The 23,040-nt window shown below is 36.3% G+C and overlaps 2 protein-coding genes and 1 long non-coding RNA gene across 3 annotated transcripts; 2 read left to right on the forward strand and 1 right to left on the reverse strand.

Moving 5' to 3' along the window:
* The first annotated feature begins 10,213 nt into the window (after window positions 1-10,213).
* LOC140055408 (uncharacterized) lies at window positions 10,214-11,272 on the forward strand. Its single transcript, XM_072100747.1, has 3 exons — window positions 10,214-10,271; window positions 10,503-10,762; window positions 11,087-11,272. The coding sequence occupies exons 1-3, from the start codon at window positions 10,214-10,216 to the stop codon at window positions 11,270-11,272; spliced, it is 504 nt and encodes a 167-aa protein (XP_071956848.1).
* Window positions 11,273-13,964: 2,692 nt separating this feature from the next.
* LOC140054722 (uncharacterized) lies at window positions 13,965-14,469 on the forward strand. The gene is made up of 3 exons (XR_011846564.1): window positions 13,965-14,139; window positions 14,263-14,321; window positions 14,405-14,469. It is a non-coding gene; the product is annotated as an uncharacterized lncRNA (long non-coding RNA).
* Window positions 14,470-16,752: 2,283 nt separating this feature from the next.
* Window positions 16,753-17,260, reverse strand: LOC140055409 (mitogen-activated protein kinase p38a-like). The gene is made up of 2 exons (XM_072100748.1): window positions 17,132-17,260; window positions 16,753-16,974 (listed from the first exon to the last, which is right to left on the reverse strand). The coding sequence occupies exons 1-2, from the start codon at window positions 17,258-17,260 to the stop codon at window positions 16,753-16,755; spliced, it is 351 nt and encodes a 116-aa protein (XP_071956849.1).
* Window positions 17,261-23,040: the final 5,780 nt, after the last annotated feature.

Here is a 23,040-nt window from a genome sequence, read left to right on the forward strand (position 1 = left end):
ACTTCGCAATGCTCTTCGTTTAGCTTCATCCAAAGGCACATTTCCCTTGGCTTTGCCATAGATTGTCATTTTCTCACAATCTTGCCTCGTGACAATTAGCTCTAACGTTGACAAGGCCAACTTCTCGATGGTGTTTGCAAACATTTGACAATTTGTCAATTTGGTTTTGGACACCTTTACACCAAATTTGGCATTACCCAAATAAGTCATGTCTAAAATGTAAATTATAGTTGTATTAATTATAGTCATGTGGCCCGGACAAATTTTCCGCCTAGGCATATTGAATCACGTGTTCACATACTGTTATGAAACCATCATTTACTGTCTTATGAAAATCCGGAAATAACTTTTTGAGTAATTCTGCTAACTAACGAATATAGAAACACACCCGATTAACCTCATAACATCTAGTCGTTCTGGCGGAGGTAATACTTTGGTGTAGAATTAAAACGCTTGAGTTTCAATTCTGCATTATTGACTTACCGTCCAATGAGCTCTGGTCATCGTTTTCTTCTTCACGTTCGTCAGGCATAGCAGTGGGAGGAGGAGAAGGAGACCGAGGACTACAAGAAATAGCAGGAAGAGGAGGAGACCGAGGACTACAAGGAATAGCAGGAAGAGGAGGAGACCGAGGACTACAAGGAATAGCAGGAAGAGGAGGAGACCGAGGACTACAAGGAATAGCAGGAAGAGGAAGAGATCGAGGACTACAAGGAATAGCAGGAAGAGGAGGAGACCGAGGACTACAAGGAATAGCAGGAAGAGGAGGAGACCGAGGACTACAAGGAATAGCAGGAAGAGGAGGAGACCGAGGACTACAAGGAATAGCAGGAAGAGGAGTGTGTAATTAAGTCAAAAATAAGACAAATGACATATAACTACTGGCAAGCGAGATGAACATTTATTTAGTAAGCTCCATTTGTGTCAACTGCACGTGCGACATATGAAAGGCCAAAAGTGCCAAAAGTATAATGTTACAATAATGATACATCCTTACTATTATATGTTTTTTTAGTTAAAGTCTTAAAACATTATTAAAGTTAAAGAACACTAACAAGTTAACAATTGTAAAAACAAAACTGAATGCCTAATCAACCTCTAAAAAACACAATGTTAAAAAGCAAGGAACTGACCATCATCGGGTGGACTACCTCCGGTCTTTTGGGTTTATTTTGCCCACGAGCACGATACACAACTATTTATAGCGAACGTAATCATCAAATCTTGCTGGCTCTTTTCGCTCTCTTTCCGACCTTCTAATGGGAAGCTCATGCTCAGGAACCGGTTCTCTTGCTTCATCCGTTTCTTCTTGATTCGCTACGGTTTCATTTTGTGGCTCAGGGATATCTATGTCAACATCAACACTGTGATCTGCCTTTTCTTTTGATAATCTGAGGTGTTCTCGATTTCTTCTGAAAGCACCATCACCTTGTATTACCTCATATGACCGATCATCTAGTCTTTTTGAGACTGTTGCCTTTTCCCATATCTTGTTCTGTCTGAAAGGCTTCATCCTCACCACGTCACCCTCTTTTAAATCTGGCAATTTCTTAGTATGTTTGTCAAAATATTGTGCTTGACGTTTCTGGTTACGTGCAAGTTTTGCATCGTCATCATGGCTGGTATGTTGCGCTAACAGTAGTGATTTAGTAGTAGGAAGAATAGTTTTTGTTCTCCTCAGAAAGAAACGCTGAGCAGGACTGCTTTCGAGCCCTTGACTAGGGGTGTTGCGAATGTTCAATAATGCAACAAAGTGCTCCTGATTGGAACGGCCGCACCTTTTTAACATCTTTTTTGCAGCTTTAACAGCTGACTCTACCTTGCCATTAGCCTTGCTATTATATGGTGAGGTTGTTAAGTGGTTTATACCATATTTGGAGCAGAAATCATTGAACTCTACAGATGCTAACTGTGGCCCATTATCACTTACAATACTGTCTGGTAACCCATATCTTCCAAAATGAACCTTGAGTTTATTTATGATTGATTGGGTTGTGGTTTTTGATAGTTTGTCCAATTCCCAAAAATTTGACCTGTATAACATACAGTTACTAGATATTGTACGTTGTTGTATTCAAAAAGATCGACCCCAATCTTCTCCCATGCACGCTCTGGTATATCGTGCGACATTAAGGGCTGAGGCGGTTGAGAAGTGGAATCTTCCATGCATATCTCACATGTTTGCATCCAATCACTGATTTCATGTGTCATTTGGGGCCAGAAAACATACTCTCTTGCACGTCGCAGCGTGCTATCTATGCCATTGTGGCCAACATGTAAACTTTCTTTGATCGCACGTCTCATTGACTGCGGAATAACAATACGTTCACCTTTGTATATGAGGTCATTATTTACACTAAGCTCATCCTTATAACTAAAATATGGTACAATTGTGGGGTCTAAGTCACATTTGCGCTCTGGCCAGCCTTGTAATATTAACCGTTTCAGAGCATGAAAAGATTTATCATCATTTGTGTGTTGTTTTAGTTCAATCAGTTTGTCGTCTGGTAGATCTATAGGCCTAGTAATAACATTTATAACATCAAATTCGTCTTGTGTGCCAGTATGTGGCAAGAATGAGCGACTTAATACGTCGGCAAGAACATTACTTTTACCCTTTATGTAATGTACATCAATGTTATATCCCAATGCTCTTAGGAGCATGCCTTGGAGGCGCTTAGGAACTTTGTCAAGAGGCTTATTTACAATACATTCAAGAGGCTTATGATCAGTTAAAACTTTAACTGGCCTAGCAAAAGTGAACTGATTCCACTTTTCCAAAGCATTGACGATGGCTAACATTTCTTTCTCAATGACTGAGTATCGGACTTCAGCCTCTGTGAGCCCTCGGCTTGTCCATGCAATGGGTCTACCTTCTTGAACCATGACCGCACCTATGCCATTGGCACTTGCATCAGATTGAATGATTAATTCTTTATTGGGGTCATAGTATGCCAACACTGGGGCTTCAGTTATCAGTTTCTTAATATTAGAAAAAGCTTTGTCATGGACAGCATCCCATACCCAGACAGAATCTTTACGGGTAAGATTATTTAGAGGTGTCATGATATTGGCCAAGCTAGGTAAATATCTAGATAAATAATTTACCATACCACGAAGTCGATCAATGTCATCTTTACATTTAGGTTTAGGCATGTTGTGAATTGCATCAACTTTGCCTTGGTCGATCTTCAAACCAGTATTTGTTATTACATGACCAAGAAAGCTAACTTCATTAACCTTGAATTTACACTTATCTTTGTTTAAGATGATGCCTATATCCTGGCATCTTTCAAGAAATCTACGTAAAATTACATCATGACTTTTGTCATCATTAGCCCAAATAATGATATCATCAGCTATACATTCTACATTGTCTAAACCTTCAAGGGCTTGTTTAAGGCGTTTCTGAAAAATTTCACTTGACGGTTTTAATCCATACGGAAGGCAACGCCATTTATATCTACCCCAAGGTGTAGCCATAGTAGTTAGTATACTTGAGTCATCATTAAGTTTACAATGCAAATATCCCTCTTTAAGATCACATGTAGAGAAGACCTTAGCATGAGATAACTTAGGTAATATGTCATCTAACACAGGCAAAGGATAGTGTTCCCTCATAAGGTTATCATTTAGTGAACGCGGGTCAAGACAGATCCTAATCTTACCAGACTTTTTCTGGGCAACAGACATTTGGTTAACCCATTCGGTAGGCTCACTAATCTTTGCAATGATGCCACGGGATTCCATGTCATCAAGCTCTGCCTTCACTGAACATTTGATTGCTTCTGGAAGTGTTCTCGCTGGTCTGATCACAGGTCTAGCACCTTCTGAAATGGCTAATTTAACTGGTTCACCTGGTAGGCAACCAACTCTTTCAGAATCAAACACCTGAGGAAACTCGGTGAAGATGTTGTTATCAGTGTTTACTTTCAACACGTGTGCAACATCCATTGAATTGTAATTAACAGTTATCAGTCCCATTTTTTCTGCAGCAGTTTTGTCAAGAATTGGAACAAAGGAATCATCAACAATGGTGAAATCTATCTTGTATTTTTTGTTGTTTGCAGGGTTTCTTACGATTAGTCTACATTTTCCTAGTGCAGGTTGTGTGGACTTGTTCCACATTCGCAATGTTACTTTCTCCTTGCGAATAGTATCAGTTGCTATCAGATAACGTTTTGGTAGCAAATTAACTGTAGCACCAGAGTCGACCTGAAACTGCACTTTCACATTGTGTACCAACATATTACAATGTATGCTGTTATCATTTATCGAATTAACTTGAACAATACAGCTGACGGATTCAGCAGAATCAGAGTCATCTTGCGTAGTGCAATTAACATTCTTCGCACAAACTTGTGAGGATTTGAAATGGTTACATTTGCCACATGTAGCGCACTTTTTTCCCCATGCTGGACATTTTGATTTGTCCATGAGATGAATTTTACAACAAAATTTGCACTTACGTTCAACTTTTCTTTCATTATGACCAACTTTGTTGTCATTTTTAAAAGAATGGACTTCACTACTACTGCTGAGAGAACGCATTTGAGTTGTGGCTGCTTCAATGGCTTTGCAGATCTCAATTGATTTTTGAAGGGTTAAATCATGGGTGGCCATCATTTTTTCCTGCATCTTGGGGTCACAGACACCTAGCAATATTCTGTCCATGAGCAGGTGGTCTTTCATACAGTTGCAAAACCCACAGTTTATTGTGAGAGTACGTAAAGCTGCTACATACTGAGCTATAGTTTCTCCTTGTTGTTGGTTTCGTTTATTGAACTTATAGCGTTCAAAGTATTGACGAGTTTGACCTAAAAAATGCTGGTCAAATTTTTGCAAGATAGTATCAGAATTCTCAATCTCAGTTGAACTAAAATTCATACCGTTATATATTTTTAGCCCTTCAGGCCCCAAAGCATGCAGTAACATCGCTTTTTGGTACTCTGTATCCTCATTAGAGATATGAGATAAGACACAATAGTTGGAATACAATTGCTTCCATAGACGCCATTCGTCAGGACCATAATCAGCTTTGATTTTGTCTGGCGGCGATACATTGATGCGTTTCCGGCCGGGTCGTTGTACGGTTGGTTGAGTGCCAACCTGAGAGTCCCCGTCAGCAACAGGTGCATCAGGCAAAGACATTTTCTCTTAAAAATGTACACACAAATACGAGAATGCTCTAAGACAATAGTACTTTAATATACTTAGGTTCGAATAACCGCTGCTACCATGTGTAATTAAGTCAAAAATAAGAAAAATGACATATAACTACTGGCAAGCGAGATGAACATTTATTTAGTAAGCTCCATTTGTGTCAACTGCACGTGCGACATATGAAAGGCCAAAAGTGCCAAAAGTATAATGTTACAATAATGATACAAGGAGGAGATCGAGGACTACAAGGAATAGCAGGAAGAGAAGAAGATCGAGGACTACAAGGAATAGCAGGAAGAGGATGAGGCAGAGTTTCGATGAAGGTTGGCATTGAAGCCGAAGTTTCTTGAGGTTTAATGCTCTAAAATAAATAAATACAGATAAAATATTATAATTATATAAACAAACATTTATTATCGCCTTCAAAATACTTTGCAATAGAGGTAATACCATCGACAATAATAATAATTCAATCTTATATATGGGTTTGGATCAAACACATATAGAAACATACTCATGGGAGCATGCGAGTGTTATCGATGATAACCAAACCAGATAATAAACAATGTTTGAGTGTATATATGATATAAAAAACATATGCATGCTGCAAAATAGTGTACTGTAAACAAGATCGCGTAAATCATTTGTGGGTGCGATATTCGTTGTGTTGAAATGCACGAAGGCATACTAGTACTGTGTGTGTATAACGTATTGTAGTAAAATTAATAACAAGATTGCCTCAACCATTGTATTACCTTCGTATAAAGACTACTGTATATCCTACACAGTAGTATTTACAGTACGAAATCGCGTACTGTATCCTTACTTAACAATAATGCGACGTCCTTTGTGTTTACCGACAGTACGCGATGAAGGAAGCAAACAGCTAACACTATCGTAGTAGGCGCCTGTGTACTGAAATTGCTTGTTAGAAGTTATTTGACCCACTTCCCACGCATCATCGTACAGTACTGTAATGCGACATCCTTTGTGTTTACCGACAGTAGACGACGAAGCAAGCAAAACAGCTATCACTATCGTAGTAGGCGCGCGTGTACTGAAATTGCTTGTTACAAGTTATTTGACCCACTTCCCACGCATTATCGTACAGTACTGGGTACTGAAACAACTTTTGTGTTTACTTTCGCGAAAGTTTAATGCTCGCGAAAGTTTCTGGTTTTACAAGATTGGGTTGTAGTACGGGCTTACCTTGTAAACGGCTTTCACGCATGTCTTGCACTTTGCCAGCCGGTCCAATTTTTTCTCTATTCTCTTTTGTCCTTCTTGTAGTAACTATAAAAAAATGACAATGCTGTGGGTATCGGTGGCTGGATCTCAATGGAGATACAAAAAAAAAGCGAAAAGCTAAATCAAAACGATAAAGTAAACAGCCAGAAAAGTTAGCAGGAGAGCATATATTATATATCCGGGCGGTTTAGAATTACTGTTCTTTGCCGGATTTGATTATATATATATATATATATATATAAATCCAAAGGCAAATTACTGAAAAAAATGACAATGCTGTGGGTATCAGTGGCTGGATCTCAATGGAGATACAAAAATAAAAAGCGAAAAGCTAAATCAAAACGATAAAGTAAACAGCCAGAAAAGTTAGCAGAGCTTTCGGGCAACACTAGCCCTTCATCAGTGCAAGTGAAGGAATTTGGATAACGTCAGAGTATAAGCTGGCAAGTGCTGCCTGGGTGGACAGGAATAAAAGAAATATAACAAAGGGAGCCAGGGTGGAGTCTGAATAAGAGTGGAAAACAAAGAAGGTAGCTTGGTAGAGATATAAACAATTTTGGAATGAGACTAAAAAACAGCTTAAATGGTGGTTAATATTGAAACTTAAATTTTGGTAGTCAATGGAATAATTTTACCGATCTGGGAGTATGTTCCTAATGTTAAGTCCAAAAGGTTTTGTGGTTTTAAGTAAATTCCCAGTGGTTTTCTTTGTCTTTGCGAGTTTTGTCGCTCCATTTGACATCGTGGTCTATTGCAATAACTCTGAAATTTGCAATCGAGTGACCAGCTGAATTAAAATGTTCGGCTACAGGTTGATCAAGCTTTAATGTTTTGATAGCTGATCTATGTTGTGTCATTCTCATACGGAGAGTGTTTTTTGTTTCTCCGACGTACTGTTTGCCACAAACATTACAGTATATGAGATAAATGACGTTTTTGGTTAGACAATTAATTGATTGTCTTATCCGAAAAATGCGGCCAGTTTGGTTACTCTCAAATTTTTCAGTAGAATCAACCAATGAACAAGTTTTGCAAGATTTGCCGCAAAGGTGACTGCCCAAATTTTGGCTGTCATGAGAGTTAATTTCACTCTTAAATTTGGATCTGACTAATATATCACGAAGGTTGGGAGGTCTACGAAATGCAATAATGGGTGGTTCCGGAAAAACAGTCCTGAGACGTTCTGTGGACTGTAGAATGGGCATATGTTTCTCAATAATAGCCCGTAATGGAGGCAACCTAGGGTGGTAGGTTGTGACCAATGGCACTCTGGTCGATTTTTTTGGCTGACGTGGTTTGTACGTCAGTGTTTGACATCGAGGAATATCTTTTGCTTTCTTTATAGCAGTTTCGATGTATTCCTTCTTGTAATTTCTGTTCCGGAGATGTCCGGTTAGTTCTTCGGTACGATTCTGAAAATCTAAATCTGAAGAACAGATACGTCTGATACGTAATGCTTGACTGTACGGTATGTTTTTAGTACAGTGTATATATATATATATGGAGTAAGTACTATAGGCCTAGATATTGAAAGGCCTAGACTAGGCTGTCCTAATAAATATAGGCATTTTTATAGGCTAGCCTACTACTACTACTACTACTACTACTAGTAGTAGTAGTAGTAGTAGGCCTATTAAATAATGCTAGAGCATACTATTATACTGCAGGTGATATAACAAATTAAAAGCATTTGATTAAAAAGAAAATTAAAACCATTAGGCCTACAATTTCGAATTAAAAATGATAAACATTATGACCTGGCCTATGATGGGTGATTTGTTGTTATTGTGTTGTTGTGTGATACTACTAAACAAACAGACCTGAACCTGGTCGTTAATATTAATTATTATTTTTTTTTACATATTATATTTAGTTTTCGATCAAAACCTACAAAATGTACAGGATTAATTCGAGCTCCAGTGGTGAAGTATCGGATACTATACAAACACCGAAAAAAAAATAAATAAAACATTCCAAGCATTTTGGTTTTAATCCCAAGAGGGCCCGGTATGCTGCGGGACGAACGCAACCAAAACCGAAACGAAAACAAAGTCCTGTGGTTTCCAGCACATCTTTGAGTAGCAGTGTGGCCAGCATAGCGTCACTTCTTTCAGAATTAAGTCAAACCAGCATCAGTTCAACTTCTAACCATGAGCATGACTTTCTCGCCGAGAATGCCGCATTCTCTTCTCCTGGAATGTCTTCTAACTCAGATGGTGGTGCTTTTAGTTGTAGTCCTAATAGTAGCAGTAGCAGCGAATCATCAGAATCGACGAGGTTTCGAGAGTCCTTACTTAGAAGTTTATTTCATGAATCTGACCACACATATTTAAGTTTTTACGTATCCGTTATTTTGTTTGTCATAAAGCATTCTTTAACCCAGGATGCATTTTCTGATTTGATCAAATTGCTAGTTTCTATTCTTCCTTCATCCTGCCAAGTTGCATCTTCACCCTACAAAGTTAGAAAATTGATTAAAGAGATCGCGACGTTTAAAGAGCCGGTTGAACAGCATTATTGCGAACGCTGTTATACTGAACTGGACAGAGGTATGCCGTGTGCATGTGGCGGCCAGATCATGACGTACCATACAATGAGCCTGGACAATCAGTTACAACAACTCTTTAAAGGTAGATGTTTGATTTAGTCTAATTTGAATTAATGTATTTTAACAGTTTTTTTTTTACATTTTATTAATGATAATCATCTGGTGTTTTGCACAAGGTCCGATGTATTTCAATATAAAGAATCGATACTACTAGGGTATCTTATAAACTTAAAATAAACCAATTTAATCCCACATCAATCAACCCGATCAGTTATTGTAGACCTATTGATTCATTAACTATCATTAAATTACATGTATGTATAATATTCTTTAGATAAGACGTTCTGCGACTTGATTAGGATGCAAAAGGATCTTAACAATGGTACCGGTACATTAACAGATATCCGCGACGGAACAGAATACAAGCGCATTTCATCCATCTCGCCACTAAACACCAATGATGTATTAATAACCTTTATATTGAATACAGGTTTGTTGGGTTTTTTTTTCTAGAATATAAATGTTCTAAGATGTACAATTAAATTAATGCCCTCGTCCAAACAGTAAGTATTATACATAGACAAAACATATACCAGTTACATGTGTTGGTGAATGAATTATTGCTTGGTATAATAAGTTACGCGTGTTGTTATCTCTTTAGATGGCGTGAGTATATTCTCATCTTCGAAAAAAAGTCTGTGGCCAGTTTACTTGGCAATAAATGAATTGCCAGTCCAGCTGAGGTGAGATACCGTAACATTAAAACAGCAGCTGATTCAAGTTGACAAAGTCAATGTTATAATGAAATAATTTATAGATTATGGTCTTCTCTGGTCTGTATGATTACCCAAATACATAACCGAATCGCCAACAAAAAAACATTTCTCTTTAAGCTAAAAAGGCTTCTATTATCCACATACAATCACTGACTCCTAAATAATATTAATCAAATTTCATTGATATTTTCAATCGGTTTCTTTTGTTTACTTTGTTTTTTTTTTTGTTTTTTTTTTTTAAATTAATTTGTACATTATTTTTTATTTTGGCAGCTTTTTAATTTTTTATCACAAACTCTGTACATTAAAAAGAAAAGAGAAATAAATGTTCTGAAATGAAATAAAATGAAATGTATACATTATCACATTTTTTAAAAGTGAGTACAAATAAAATACTGATACAAATGTATTATTCATCAGGTTTTCAAGGAAGTACATCATCCCATGCGACTTGTACTGCAGTGCAGAAAAACCCAACATGCAGATGTACTTATCAAAGCTGATAAGGAATATTAAAGAGTATGATGAAGGTCCGGGTTTGTTTATTATAGTACAGATCTTTAGTTAAAGAAAGCATTTGAATTTATTAACAAAACAAATCTATCTATCTTATTACAATGGGCCTGTCATTTGCAAATGTAATATGTGAGCCGAAATTATGTTAATGGTGTTCAGTTATCTTAATTTTTGTTGGATAAACATAATTACATCACAGTACCTTACCGTATAGTATATTGATTCATGAATGATACAATATCATTATTTAGGCATTGAGATGATGACATTTTATGGGAGAAAAACGGTGAAGGCGAGACTATTGGCTGTGGCAGTGGACCTACCAGCAAAGGCAATCGTTGCTAATATGAAGCAGTATAATGGCAAGTTTGGCTGCCATATGTGCTTTGCCGAGGGAGCTACGCCACCAAATTGTCCATTGCATCGATACTATCCGTTTGGCGAGTACCCAAGCCGTACTCATGACTCCATTATGTGCGATGCCAGACAAGCCGTAACATGCGGAGATTCTGTAAGTTATTTTTATATTCATACCGTAAACTCTAAGCTATACATTAAAAAACGAACTTAATCTATATGAAAGCAATGACAAAAATGTGGTGATAATTTTTTTTTTAAAGCGCTCAACCAGGACTAGAAGTTCCCTGGATCTTCTCCAACATGCATACGCCTTAACCTTATAGTCTCAACTTAAAAGAGAGTTGATCTCAACCGTGCATGAAGCTAGGGCTTGTAAACAAGCGTAGTCAGTACAATATAGTATAAAGTAGAGCAATACAGTATTGTCAAATAAAACATAATTACACTTTTATATACTAATTATTTATCTATGTAGGTGCGAGGCGTTAAAGGTGCTTCTCCACTTGTTTTTTTACCCTACATTGATTTAACGACCATATTTCCAGTCGACTGGATGCATTGTGTTCTTCTTGGAGCAACTAAAGCAATGCTGAATCTTTGGTTTAGCAAGGATTCAAGAGGAACACAATTTTATATGGGATCAAAGGTAAGCATGTGTTGAAAGAGTCTGGTAGACCTAATTGCTTTTTTTTTAACATAGACATCAGCAAACTGATTGACTGACTATTAATAAATAGGCAACTAACGTCGTAACTAAACTATAAACATGCACATTAACTTGTTTGCTTTTATCTAGATTGCTCTTCTGAATAGGCGGTTGTTAGATATTAAAATTCCCTTTTTTATTGCACGTCGTCAGACAACTTTAGAAGATTGCCAGCATTGGATAGGTAAACGTACACTTTATCATATGTATTCATGGTCATCTATCAAAAATCTACAACTTGGCCCGTATGTGGGTCCGACGTCGAAACGGCCCGGAAGAACAGTTTTCAATATTGAAGTGTGCTCGGGCAGATTTCTCGCTTTTTGGATAATATGTAAATTTTAATAAATTATGAATTTTAATAAAACTAGTTTCAGGTTCGTATTGATTGAAGTATAATGTAATTCATATTGGTTCAATATATAAACTATTATTCTACTTTGTGTCACAGCTTCGGAGTACAGAGAATGGCTTGTCCATTTCTCAGTACCAGTGTTAAGAGGAATAATGGATTTGGTTATTTTTGACCACTTTTGTATGTTTTGTGTCGGGAATATGCCTACTGACACAAGCATCTGTTAGCGACGCCGATATAGTAGAGGCAGATGGCCTACTACAAAATTTCTGCCGCATCTTCCCAGATATTTACGGTAGGTCAACACAATCTTTAAAATGACAATGCATATTATTTGACATTAGTCTCAAATACTTAGTGAGTTAAAATAAAATGGCGATGACAATAAGTATACTTATATAATAGACTTGTTGTTTTTTTAGGAGAAACTAAGCAGACAATGAATATTCACCTTATCTCGCACCTTCTGGTGGTCTGTAGAATGTATGGTCCACTTTTCAATTATTCATGCTTTGGTTTTGAGTCAATGAACGCTTTTCTGAAGAAAATGGTTCATGGTTCGCGATATGTGAATAGTCAGGTACTGTCCAGTTATTTTTAGCATTCCTCAATGATGCATGCGCTTTAAATACATTTTAATAAGTGTACATACTTGTTTTCACAGATATCGTTTGCTATAGGAATGGCAAAGGCCCTTCCGCAATTAGTTAAAGAAGTAAACGACAAGACACAGACATCCCAAAACGTAACATCACTTATCAAACAGTTATCAACCAAACTCCTACGGTAGATCACTTGTAATTTTGTATGATTGTGTACATTCTGTATTAATTTTATTACTGTATATATATTTATATATTTTAGAGTAGCATGTGGGAATGCCATGCATAATTAAGTACCGGTATACATGAATGCATACTACTATCAAATTATACTTTTGTAGAGAGGACAACAAACAAGATATCATAAGCAAGATACATCCTATCAAAGAAAATGATACTCATATGAGTAGTTAAATGGCGTTTATGGGCTGTTTTTACAAAATTGTAAATATTAGTCAGCTGTACAAAGTACTGAAGAGTAAATGACTACGGAAGTATGAAACAATAGGTTTTGTATATAACAATAGAGGTATTACCGTATATATTTTTAATTAGTTACATACTATTATGTTGTGTTGGTAACATTTAAAGTGGGTTAATTCAGTGTGTTGCCTACTATATGCTGTATAATTTAAATTGTACAACTTGTAGTCCAGTTTTACAAAGTAGGCCTACTGAAAAGTAAATGACTACGGAAGAATAAAACAATAGTTGTTTTGATAGTATAAAATAGGTGTGATGTTTCGGATATATAACAATATAGGTATTATTTAATTTGATTACATGACATCATGTACTTGGCGGTAATTTTAAAAAGAGATACTTATGTATGCACGTGCAGGAGTTAATTAAAACTAGTTAATTGAGGTTTTTTGCTTGATCTACGCCGACATAATCCAAAGACATAAGTCATTTTCTTCCGGATATTTAGGATTTGAAAATAAAGGTTATTTAAGTATGTACAATTAAGTAATAAAGTTATTCTTATTATTCTTTAACGACACGTACTTAACCATTTTCCGGACAATTTTAACAAAGGGGAGAAATCGAAATCATACGATGTTAACCTACCGGTGTATGATAAGGAGTATATAAAAATACGTTAATTAATATACATTATAATATAAAATTATTAAATAATAAATAAAAAATATTTGGTGATGATTTAGTTGCTTGTGATGAGAACAAATGGTTTACAATGGTTGAAGTCAATAGGTGTTATGTTTCGGATATAATAATACAACGGTTAACATTGAGTAAGGAAGTAAAATATTGTTGTAAGATTTGATAGATATTGATGGTATAGTCCGTTTATAGGTTGTTTTTACAAAATTGTAAATATTAGTCAGCTGTACAAATTACTGAAAAAACAAATTACTAGGAAGTATGAAACAATAGGTATTGTGTTTCGGGGTATATAACAATAGATGTATTACCGTATATATTTAAATTAGTTACATGCTATCATGTTGTGTTGGTAACATTTATAGTGGGTTAATTCAGTATGTTGGCTACTATATGCTGTATGATATAAATTGTACAACTTGTAGTCCAGTTTTACAAAGTAGGCCTACTGAAAAGTAAATGACTACGGAAGAATAAAACAAAAGTTGTTGTGATAGTATAACTAGTTAATTGAGATATCGAACCCACATATAATTAATAAGGGTAATTTGTTTCCGGATATTATAACAATGACAAAAAACAAAAAGATAAGAATGAATGAAGTTAAATAATAAGTATGTCTTGATTGAACTATACCGACATCTAACGTGCATACCGGTATTGAACAAGAATTTGAAAACAGCAGTCTTAGCGGTAACGAGGAATTTTTGTTAGAAATTCTTAATGACAACGATGAAATGGTAAGTTGAAGCAATTTGTATAAAAAAAAACACACAAAAATTTACGTATATTATTTTCCAAATGTTATTAAGAATGACTTCTTTGTTCTGTCTGTTACATGGGTTTTGTTATTTAATTTTCAGATTCGATGTATAGAAGAGTTAGAAGAATTGATGATCAGAACGAATTATGTAATGAAATGGTAAGTTACTATTTCTATAAATTTATTTTGAAAATGGTAATAATATATGATATTTAGTCTAATATAACAATTTTGTTTTACAGTACGGTATTTTGAATATAAGTAATAATGAAGGGGAAGAAACACTTCAATTAGAGAACGACATGGCAGTTCAAGGAATTTGCCGCATTGCAAGAAACAAAAGAGGTGATTTTGACAAAGAGGAAAATGTTAGAATCAAAACAGGATTTTTAAATTGAATGACATTGGGGAAGCTACTTAATGAAACAAAAGATACACGGCGCTTCGACACAATGTTCCAACAGGAAATACAACAATGACAATTGGCTGAAACAAATTTAGTAAATGCCGAATGTAATCCTTTGACTGTATATAACTCTCGATTATTTTGTAATCTTTACCTCATTCTACAACGCTACAGAGCTCGACAAGACAGACCAAAAACCAACAACTAGTTACTATGGGTTCCGTGATTGAAATCATTGATCTTACTATGGACTCTGATGTCGAAGAAGATGTTATATATATAAGCAGTGATTCAGAATTTGAAGACGAAGACATACTAGCTATGACTGGTGCCTATTTTACAGCAGAGGAGGAGGAAGAGATGAGGGAAGAGATGGGGGATATGACGTGTTTAATGGCGATTCAACCCCCACCTCCAATGAACGTTGATTTCAATAATGTATCTAATACTGTAGACTTGCCCCAAGTCTGTATTTATTGTCTTTTTTTTTAATTTATTTGTTTTTATTTCGACCGCGATTTTTGTCTGAAAATACAGACTTGTGAAACACGTATAGAAATCGATTTGCAAACCGCAAACATCCAATAAGAATGACGTAGGTTATCATACCGTATTTGGCTATATGGGGCGGGCGGTATGTAAATATGGATTTCGAATCAACCAATGATCATTTTGTTTCAAAATGAAAAAGATCGAGTACGTACGTACAGTATGCTGAATGTACGATGAGACTGAACAACTGTTGAAATATAAAATCGTGTTGCCAAGTTGTTTTGTTTATTAATTGTTTAGTCCTGGCCTAGGCCTCCTTCGTAGGGCTACTCAACTCGTACGTATGACCTTCCAAATAAAACGCCAATAAGGTAGGCCTACATACCACCACCGACCGGCACACAACAGGCTACACCACCACACAGAACAGGACAGGGTCTGGGTGGGAATTAAATCTAATTTTTTTCGCATAATAAATGATCCATTCAATGTTTGATTTGGCGGAGAAGCTAGCCTATCATATCAAGACGAGTTTTCATGTTCTTGGGAAAAATCTCATCAAATGTTTACCAGACTACTAGGCATATAAAATCATTTTTAGCCTTCGGAAACTTTCATCAATGTACCCGGCCAAGTACACATTGTCTAAACGTAACATAGCGCATGCGCATCGTTTAAGACGCGTCTTAGACGTTGAGTCTTTGAAATTCTGAAATATGAATATTAAAATGATGTACGAGTGAGTAGCCAATGGCATGCGGCTGAAACTAGTCAACTGGATAATTTATGCACCAAGAATTCTTGGTGTCAAACCACGTGACTTATGCGTGTTTCCCCAGACGGAGTATCCAAACTCAAGTAATACACGTATGAAACGCCATATGTGCAAAAATATTTATATTTTTACAAAACTCCGTCTGGAGCCCAGACTATACTAAATAATGCAAAGTTATTCAAACTATGAGATCGATGTTCATCTAATTCTACGGACCTAGTCAGGCAGCAACATCATACGACAGAGACGCACATTGCAATCGCACCGTCGCCACCCCGCCAAACTCGCTCTGGACGACACGTACATTGGCCACAAAAATTCAATGAGCATGACTGTACCTGAATACTTTTTACTAACTTTATGAACTTATTTTTTCTATCGCTCTCACCTAGCGGCAAAGAGCTAGGGGGAGCTATGTAGGAACTTCATACATATATATATTTGCGTGTGTGCGCTCAACGCGTAAAGTTATGCAAATTGCTGTTGTAAATATAGCGAACGCGCAACGAGCGATCTCTCTCTCTCTCTGCGTCAAGTTTTCAACGAGAAGACATCGACATTTTTATGAGCAAACCATATTGCGAGTTTTAGTACAAGTTTTACGATAATAATTAGTTGTCCTAATTATTAGCACTATTACATTTTGATATTTAGCGTTTTAACTTTACATATTTTACTACGTGTTACTGTATGTTATCGTGTTTCAATTATTGTACCGTTGTATATAAATTATTGTCCTGAACTAGCCTAGCCTAACCTTACACTGCGCACGTACGTACGTGCTTCGTGTGGATATGTGGTTTCTACACTCCGTATAGTTTATTTACTTCGAGCCTAGGATACTTCCAGCTTTGGACATCGTTTGACTGCTACAATACTCCATTACCGTATTCTAAATAGGGTAAGTAAAGACCGAATTACGTATTCCCTAAAAAACTAGCATACTGCTGATTACTGACCAGAATGTTTTCTGGTTTGAGATCTCTGTGTGGAATTCCCTTTGAGTGTAAGTAGGAAAGCCCGGTTAAAATCTCTTTTCCAGCATAACATACTAAATGTTGAAAGTTATCACAGTCATATGTATCTAGTTTCAGTAAAAGACTGGAGAGGTTGCTAATTTGGTAGTCTTCACCAAATGGCTTCAAATCAAAATAAACGTATTCTAGCATAATTGCATAAGGTTGTTGGGACAATGAACATCTTTTTGTCTTCTGCATCAAGAAATTGCATCATCTTTTTGATTATTACGCATTCAGGCTGTGGCATTTCTGGGAGTTGATAAGTAGTTGTATATACCTGTCCAAAAGAGCCATTGCCAACAATGCGGTTTACAGGTAGCTGATTACATTCAAATTCATGTATGCCATCAAGTTTAATCACGTCTGATTTCCTTTTTTTCAACTGGGGAATTTTGAATTCAGCCATTTTTTATAGAACTGTTCTTCTGAAATTAATTTAAAAGTGTAAAGATCAGCATTCCAAATGTTTTGCATTTTACCAGTCGTGTCTGGTTTTTTTCTCTTTACAATTGCACAACGTAACTTATGCCGTTTACGCAAGTTTTTGGCGATGATGAAATTGCGTCGATGATGAAAATTGCGTCGATGCAATGAAATTGCATCGATGTTATGAAAATTGCGTCAATGAATATAGTATCGATATATTAAAAATTGCGTCGATGTGATGAAAATTGCGTCGATGAAAATTGCATCGATGAAAATTGCATCGATGAAAATTGCATCGATGAAAATTGAATCGATGAAAATTGCATTGATGTAATGAATTGAATTGATTATGAAAATTCCATTAATGATTTTAATTCAATCAATGATGAAAATTACTACTTACTACTAGTAAAGTAAATAATGATGTTAATAATGTTCTTATGTTGCTAAAAATTGACTGTTTCTGAATAGTTTGATATGATAAACATGTTTACCGCTTGTGCTAACGCGCGTTAAATACAAGCATCGGCAGGGGTTCGAGGCTCACTCACTCCATGGTTCTGGTGGTAGAACGAGTCTTCTCGGATAAGGACTATAAACCGTAGGTCCAGTGTACACAACTTGCTCGTGTGCACTTTAAAGAACCTAGTACATCTTTCGAGACAAGTAGGGGGTTACCCCGGTGTATTAGTACATCACAGCCACTGATCACCAACTGGGCCCTCTGGGAGATCAGTCTTTGACTGAAGAGGTCACCCAGTATAAAGATAAAACAAACAAACATGTTTACCGCTTGTGCTAACGCGCGTTAAAGACAAGCATACGGCGAGAGCGCACACTAAAACTGTGTTGAAATGCACTGATTTAATTTTAGTGATTACAGTATTATTTTATTGTCAACACATAGCAATATTCCAGCGAAATGAGGTACGATAACATAGGTCAAAAACCAAATAACATTTTAAATTGAAACTTTGCAAAAGTTTAATTTATATCATGCGCAACTTCTGTTGAAAAACTATTGCGTCGTTTTCTTTCTTTTTCCACCTAGCTAGTACCTATTCATTCATTACACTTTTCCGTGCACATAACAGCAGATAAACAATTGTTTTATGGTATAAACTAAACTAAATTACAACAACAAAATTGTATAGATACTACGTAGGCCAACAATAGGGTATTTTAACTAGATCAACACCTACCCACCATGGATGGCCTACAAAATATAAAATAGGCCGACATGATAATTTAGTTAAAATGGATATTCTATATTAAATGAAAACTAGGCTTCAATGCTAGAAATGTTGATTTTAAAAAGTCATTAAAGCTTACCATGAAAAGCACTCCTCATGAAAAGCTTGACAACATCAACTGGACTTGGGATGATAAACCTACCAAGGTACCAATGGATCTAGTGTTGACAAAGTGCGAAGCACGACGAATATTTGTGCTGAGACATCATTTCCAAACGTGCGAGGTATATGCAGCGAATAAACGGTAACTGATATGCTGATCAAAGAACATGCCACAACGATAAGAAGAGATTGATGAATTCTTGAACGCGTGTGAAAAGACTGTCATTTTGGAATACAAGGTTGACGTCCTAGAAGTAAGATGTATAAATGCTATGCTGTGCCTTTTAAAAGCTAAAAAGCGGGAGATTATTTCAAAAGCTGACACTAGTTTCGTAACATTTATTTACAAGCATAAAAGATAATAACAAAATGATATGAGGTCAGACTTTGAGGCAGACTGGAGGATGAAGACAAATATATTGTGTTGGGCGAGTGTAGTGAATTATTTAAGTTGGTTCCGAGCTTTCTCAGGCGTATATATATAACTCCACGCGACGTACACTGTCACTGAATGATAACTCATACAAAAAGTATATTTAACTCAACTAGAACTTTTATTCCTTGTAATTCGATTAATACATCTTTCTACCACTACCAGTCAAGCCTTAATATTTTCTTTATCATCTTTCCGTTTATCTACTTTGATCTTATTCTCTCTTCTCCTCTAATATCTATTACATTCTACTTTTATACTGGATATGCAAATTTTAGGCTTCAGAGGAGGATAACATTTTCCCTCCAAAAATTATACGATTTTGATTGGCTAATAATAGACTAGGCTATGAATGAGGTAGGTGCCACCCGGAGAGGTAGAAATTCTCATATGACTTTTCTAGACCAGTTTTTTCTGGGGAATCCAAATATATTGGGTAAACGGGCTGTAACCTGAGAACTTTCGCGTGAGGGCGCTTTTTTGAAAATGGCTACCAGTTACAGTAGACTATGATATCTTGGCAACCACTGGTCATAGAGAGGTGATTTTGGTGTCAAATTATTCGGAATGTACATGTTCCTATTTGATGTAATAGAACATTTTGTCAGAAAATGGCCGGAAATACCTCTATTGACCTTTGACCCAATATCTAACAGATATCATATCTCCGTAACTACTCGACACAGAAAGTTGTAATTGGTGTCAAACTCTCCAGAATATAGATGTTTATATTCAGACTAATAGAAAATTATCTGTAAAAATGACCGGAAATAACGTTGCTGACCTTTGACCCAAAATGCAAGACATTTCTCCCATCTGATCACGTTAATCTTGTCAATTAATTCATTTTGTGCCAATTGGAGGTTGACATTCTCATATTATTTTCTTGACCAGTTTTTCATGTGCAATCCGAATATATGAGATAAATAAGCCATAACAATTAGGCCAAGAATTTAATTCTTTTACTACATACATGCTTCCCTTTAGTGTTTCAGACTGTATGTCGTGTATTAATCTTCAAGATCGCTCACATCACTGCAATCTGAAAAGTCTTCATATTCATTATGTGTAAACAGTTCCTGGACATCAGTGGGCATCACTGTCTCAATCCATTTAGGCTCCATTTGTTCGTTCCATCCATTGTGTGTACTGTTGTTGACAAAATCATTGACGTCTGCTGATTGCCATTCTTTAGTAATGAAGTGTGCTCTAAGTATATGAAACTCAATGGTCTGCTGACATAGTGGCAGTAATTATAATTTTTATATCTGTAATCTTGTTGTGTCTGGAAAACTTTCTGTTGAAGATATCATATCTTGCTTGATTTACACTTTTCCCCTTCACTCCATACAATAGTGAAACATACTCTTCAAATTCCTCATACAACTCTTTTGATGGAACATCTGACACTCCAATGTTGCAGAATGTGTCAACAAATTTTGCTTTTGATTCCAGAAGCTTCCAGCAGGTACGTTTTCCTTTCCGAAAGAAAGCGGTGTTATAATCGTTACCTGTGAAAGCATGGAATCCAATAAGGGATGATTTCTGCGCTTTTGTTAAATCAATGTCACTCAATTTCAGTACCTTTCGGTATTTCCCAGTGTTTGTATCAATAATTACCCTCTGTCCATCATCTATGAAATGAGATAGTGCAATGACTGGAATATCAATGTCTCCAGAATGGGAACGAATTATTGCTACGCCTTGATTGTTATTTGTTAAAGCATGCTTTGCATGCAGGATGACTTTCGTGTAGGCTTCTTCTTCCGGCTACTATTAAGCTCCGGAACCAATACAACATCTCAGTTAGTAACGTAGATGTATTCTTTGTACGATGAAAAGTAGATAACATCACTCCTCATATCTGTTAGAATGCTTTCTTTCTTTGACACTAGTACACAGCGAATAAGCTCAATCAATCTGGTCTTGTTCTCGCCGTTGGCAAGGAAATTGTTGAAATCACGGGCCAACTTTGATATTGTTGAGCTTACAATTACTTTTGGTGCAATACCGCGTATGTTTCTCTCAACAGACTTAATGCTTTTTGGCAGGTATTCATCGGTAACAATATCAACACGCTTGTATCCTTTAGGGATGCTGTTGAAAACCTTTGCTACAAGATCCTCGTACGTATCAGGGTAAGATGTAAATGTTCTGATTAATGCCATCAAGTCAACAACATAGGCAATGACAGTAGCCTTTGCTGGCAGTGCCCGACCAGGATCTATAACATCTGTTGAACTTTCGATGAGAATTTCCATTAGGACACTTTTCTGAGTTGTTCGTCTTGTCCCATCTGCATTAGCAAGGCTTAGCGGGACAGGGGTAAGTGGATACTCAAAGGCTTTCTTAAAGTCAATTATTCTACCATGCTTTGTTGAGGTGGCAAGAAGCTTTCCTAAAACATCCCGATTAGCTTATATTACTCTTACTTTCCCATTTGCCTTGATTTCGAGTTTCTTCCCACTATTCGAAAATAAAGTGAGATGATGTTATGGATCCTGGTCGAGCACTGCAAGAAACAGACGCGGTATTGCACCAAAAGTAATTGTAAGCTCAAAAATATCAAAGTTGCCCCGTGATTTTAACAATTTCCTTGCCAACGGCAAAAACAAGACCAGATTGATTGAGCTTATTCGCTGTGTACTAGTGTCAAAGAAAGAAAGCATTCTAACAGATATGAGGAGTGATGTTATCTACTTTTCATCGTACAAAGAATGCATCTACGTTACTAACTGAGATGTTGTATTGGTTCCGGAGCTTAATAGTAGCCAAGAAGAAGCCGACACGAAAGTCATCCTGCATGCAAAGCATGCTTTAACAAATAACAATCAAGGCGTAGCAATAATTCGTTCCCATTCCGGAGACTTTGACATTCCAGTCATTTCACTATCTCATTTCATAGGGTGATGGGCAGAGGGTAATTATTGATACAAACACTGGGAAATACCGAAATGTACTGAAATTGAGTGACATTGATTTAACAAAAGTGCAGAAATCATCCCTTATTGGATTCCATGCTTTCACAGGTAACGAGTATAACTCCGCTTCGTTCGGAAAGGAAAACGTACCTGCTGGAAGCTTCTGGAATAAAAAAAAAATGTGTTGACACATTCTGCAACATTGGAGTGTCAGATGTTCCATCAAAAGAGTTGTATGAGGAACTTGAAGAGTATGTTTCACCATTGTATGGAGTGAAGGGGAAAAGTGAATCAAGCAAGATATGATATCTTCAACAGAAAGTTTTCCAGACACAACAAGATTACAGATATATCATTACTGCCACTATGTCCGCAGACCCTTGAGTTTCATATACTTAGAGCAAACTTCATTACTAAAGAATGGCAATCAGCAGACTTCAATGATTTTGTTAACAACAGTACACACAATGGATGGAACGAACAAATGGAGCCTAAATGGATTGAGACAGTGATTCCCACTGATGTCCAGGAACTGTTTACACATAATGAATATGAAGACTTTTCAGATTGCAGTGATGTGAGCGATCTTGAAGATTAATACACGACATACAGACTGAAACACTAAAGGGAAGCATGTATGTAGTAAAAGAATTAAATTCTTGGCCTTGTTATGGCTTATTTATCTCATATTACTCGGATTGCACATGAAAAACTGGTCAAGAAAATAATATGAGAATGTCAACCTCCAATTGGCACAAAATGAATTAATTGACAGGATTAACGTGATCAGATAGGAGAAATGTCTTGCATTTTAGGTCAAAGGTCAGTAACGTTATTTCCGGTCATTTTTACAGATAATGTTCTATTAGTTTGAATATAAACATCTATATTCTGGAGAGTTTGACACCAATTACAACTTTCTGTGTCCAGTAGTTACGGAGATATGATATCTGTTAGATATTGGGTCAAAGGTCAATAGAGGTATTTCCGGCCATTTTCTGACAAAAATTTCTATTACATCAAATAGGAACATGTATATTCCAAACAATTT

This window comes from Antedon mediterranea, chromosome 7, assembly GCF_964355755.1.
Source record: "Antedon mediterranea chromosome 7, ecAntMedi1.1, whole genome shotgun sequence".
Taxonomy (NCBI): domain Eukaryota; kingdom Metazoa; phylum Echinodermata; class Crinoidea; order Comatulida; family Antedonidae; genus Antedon; species Antedon mediterranea.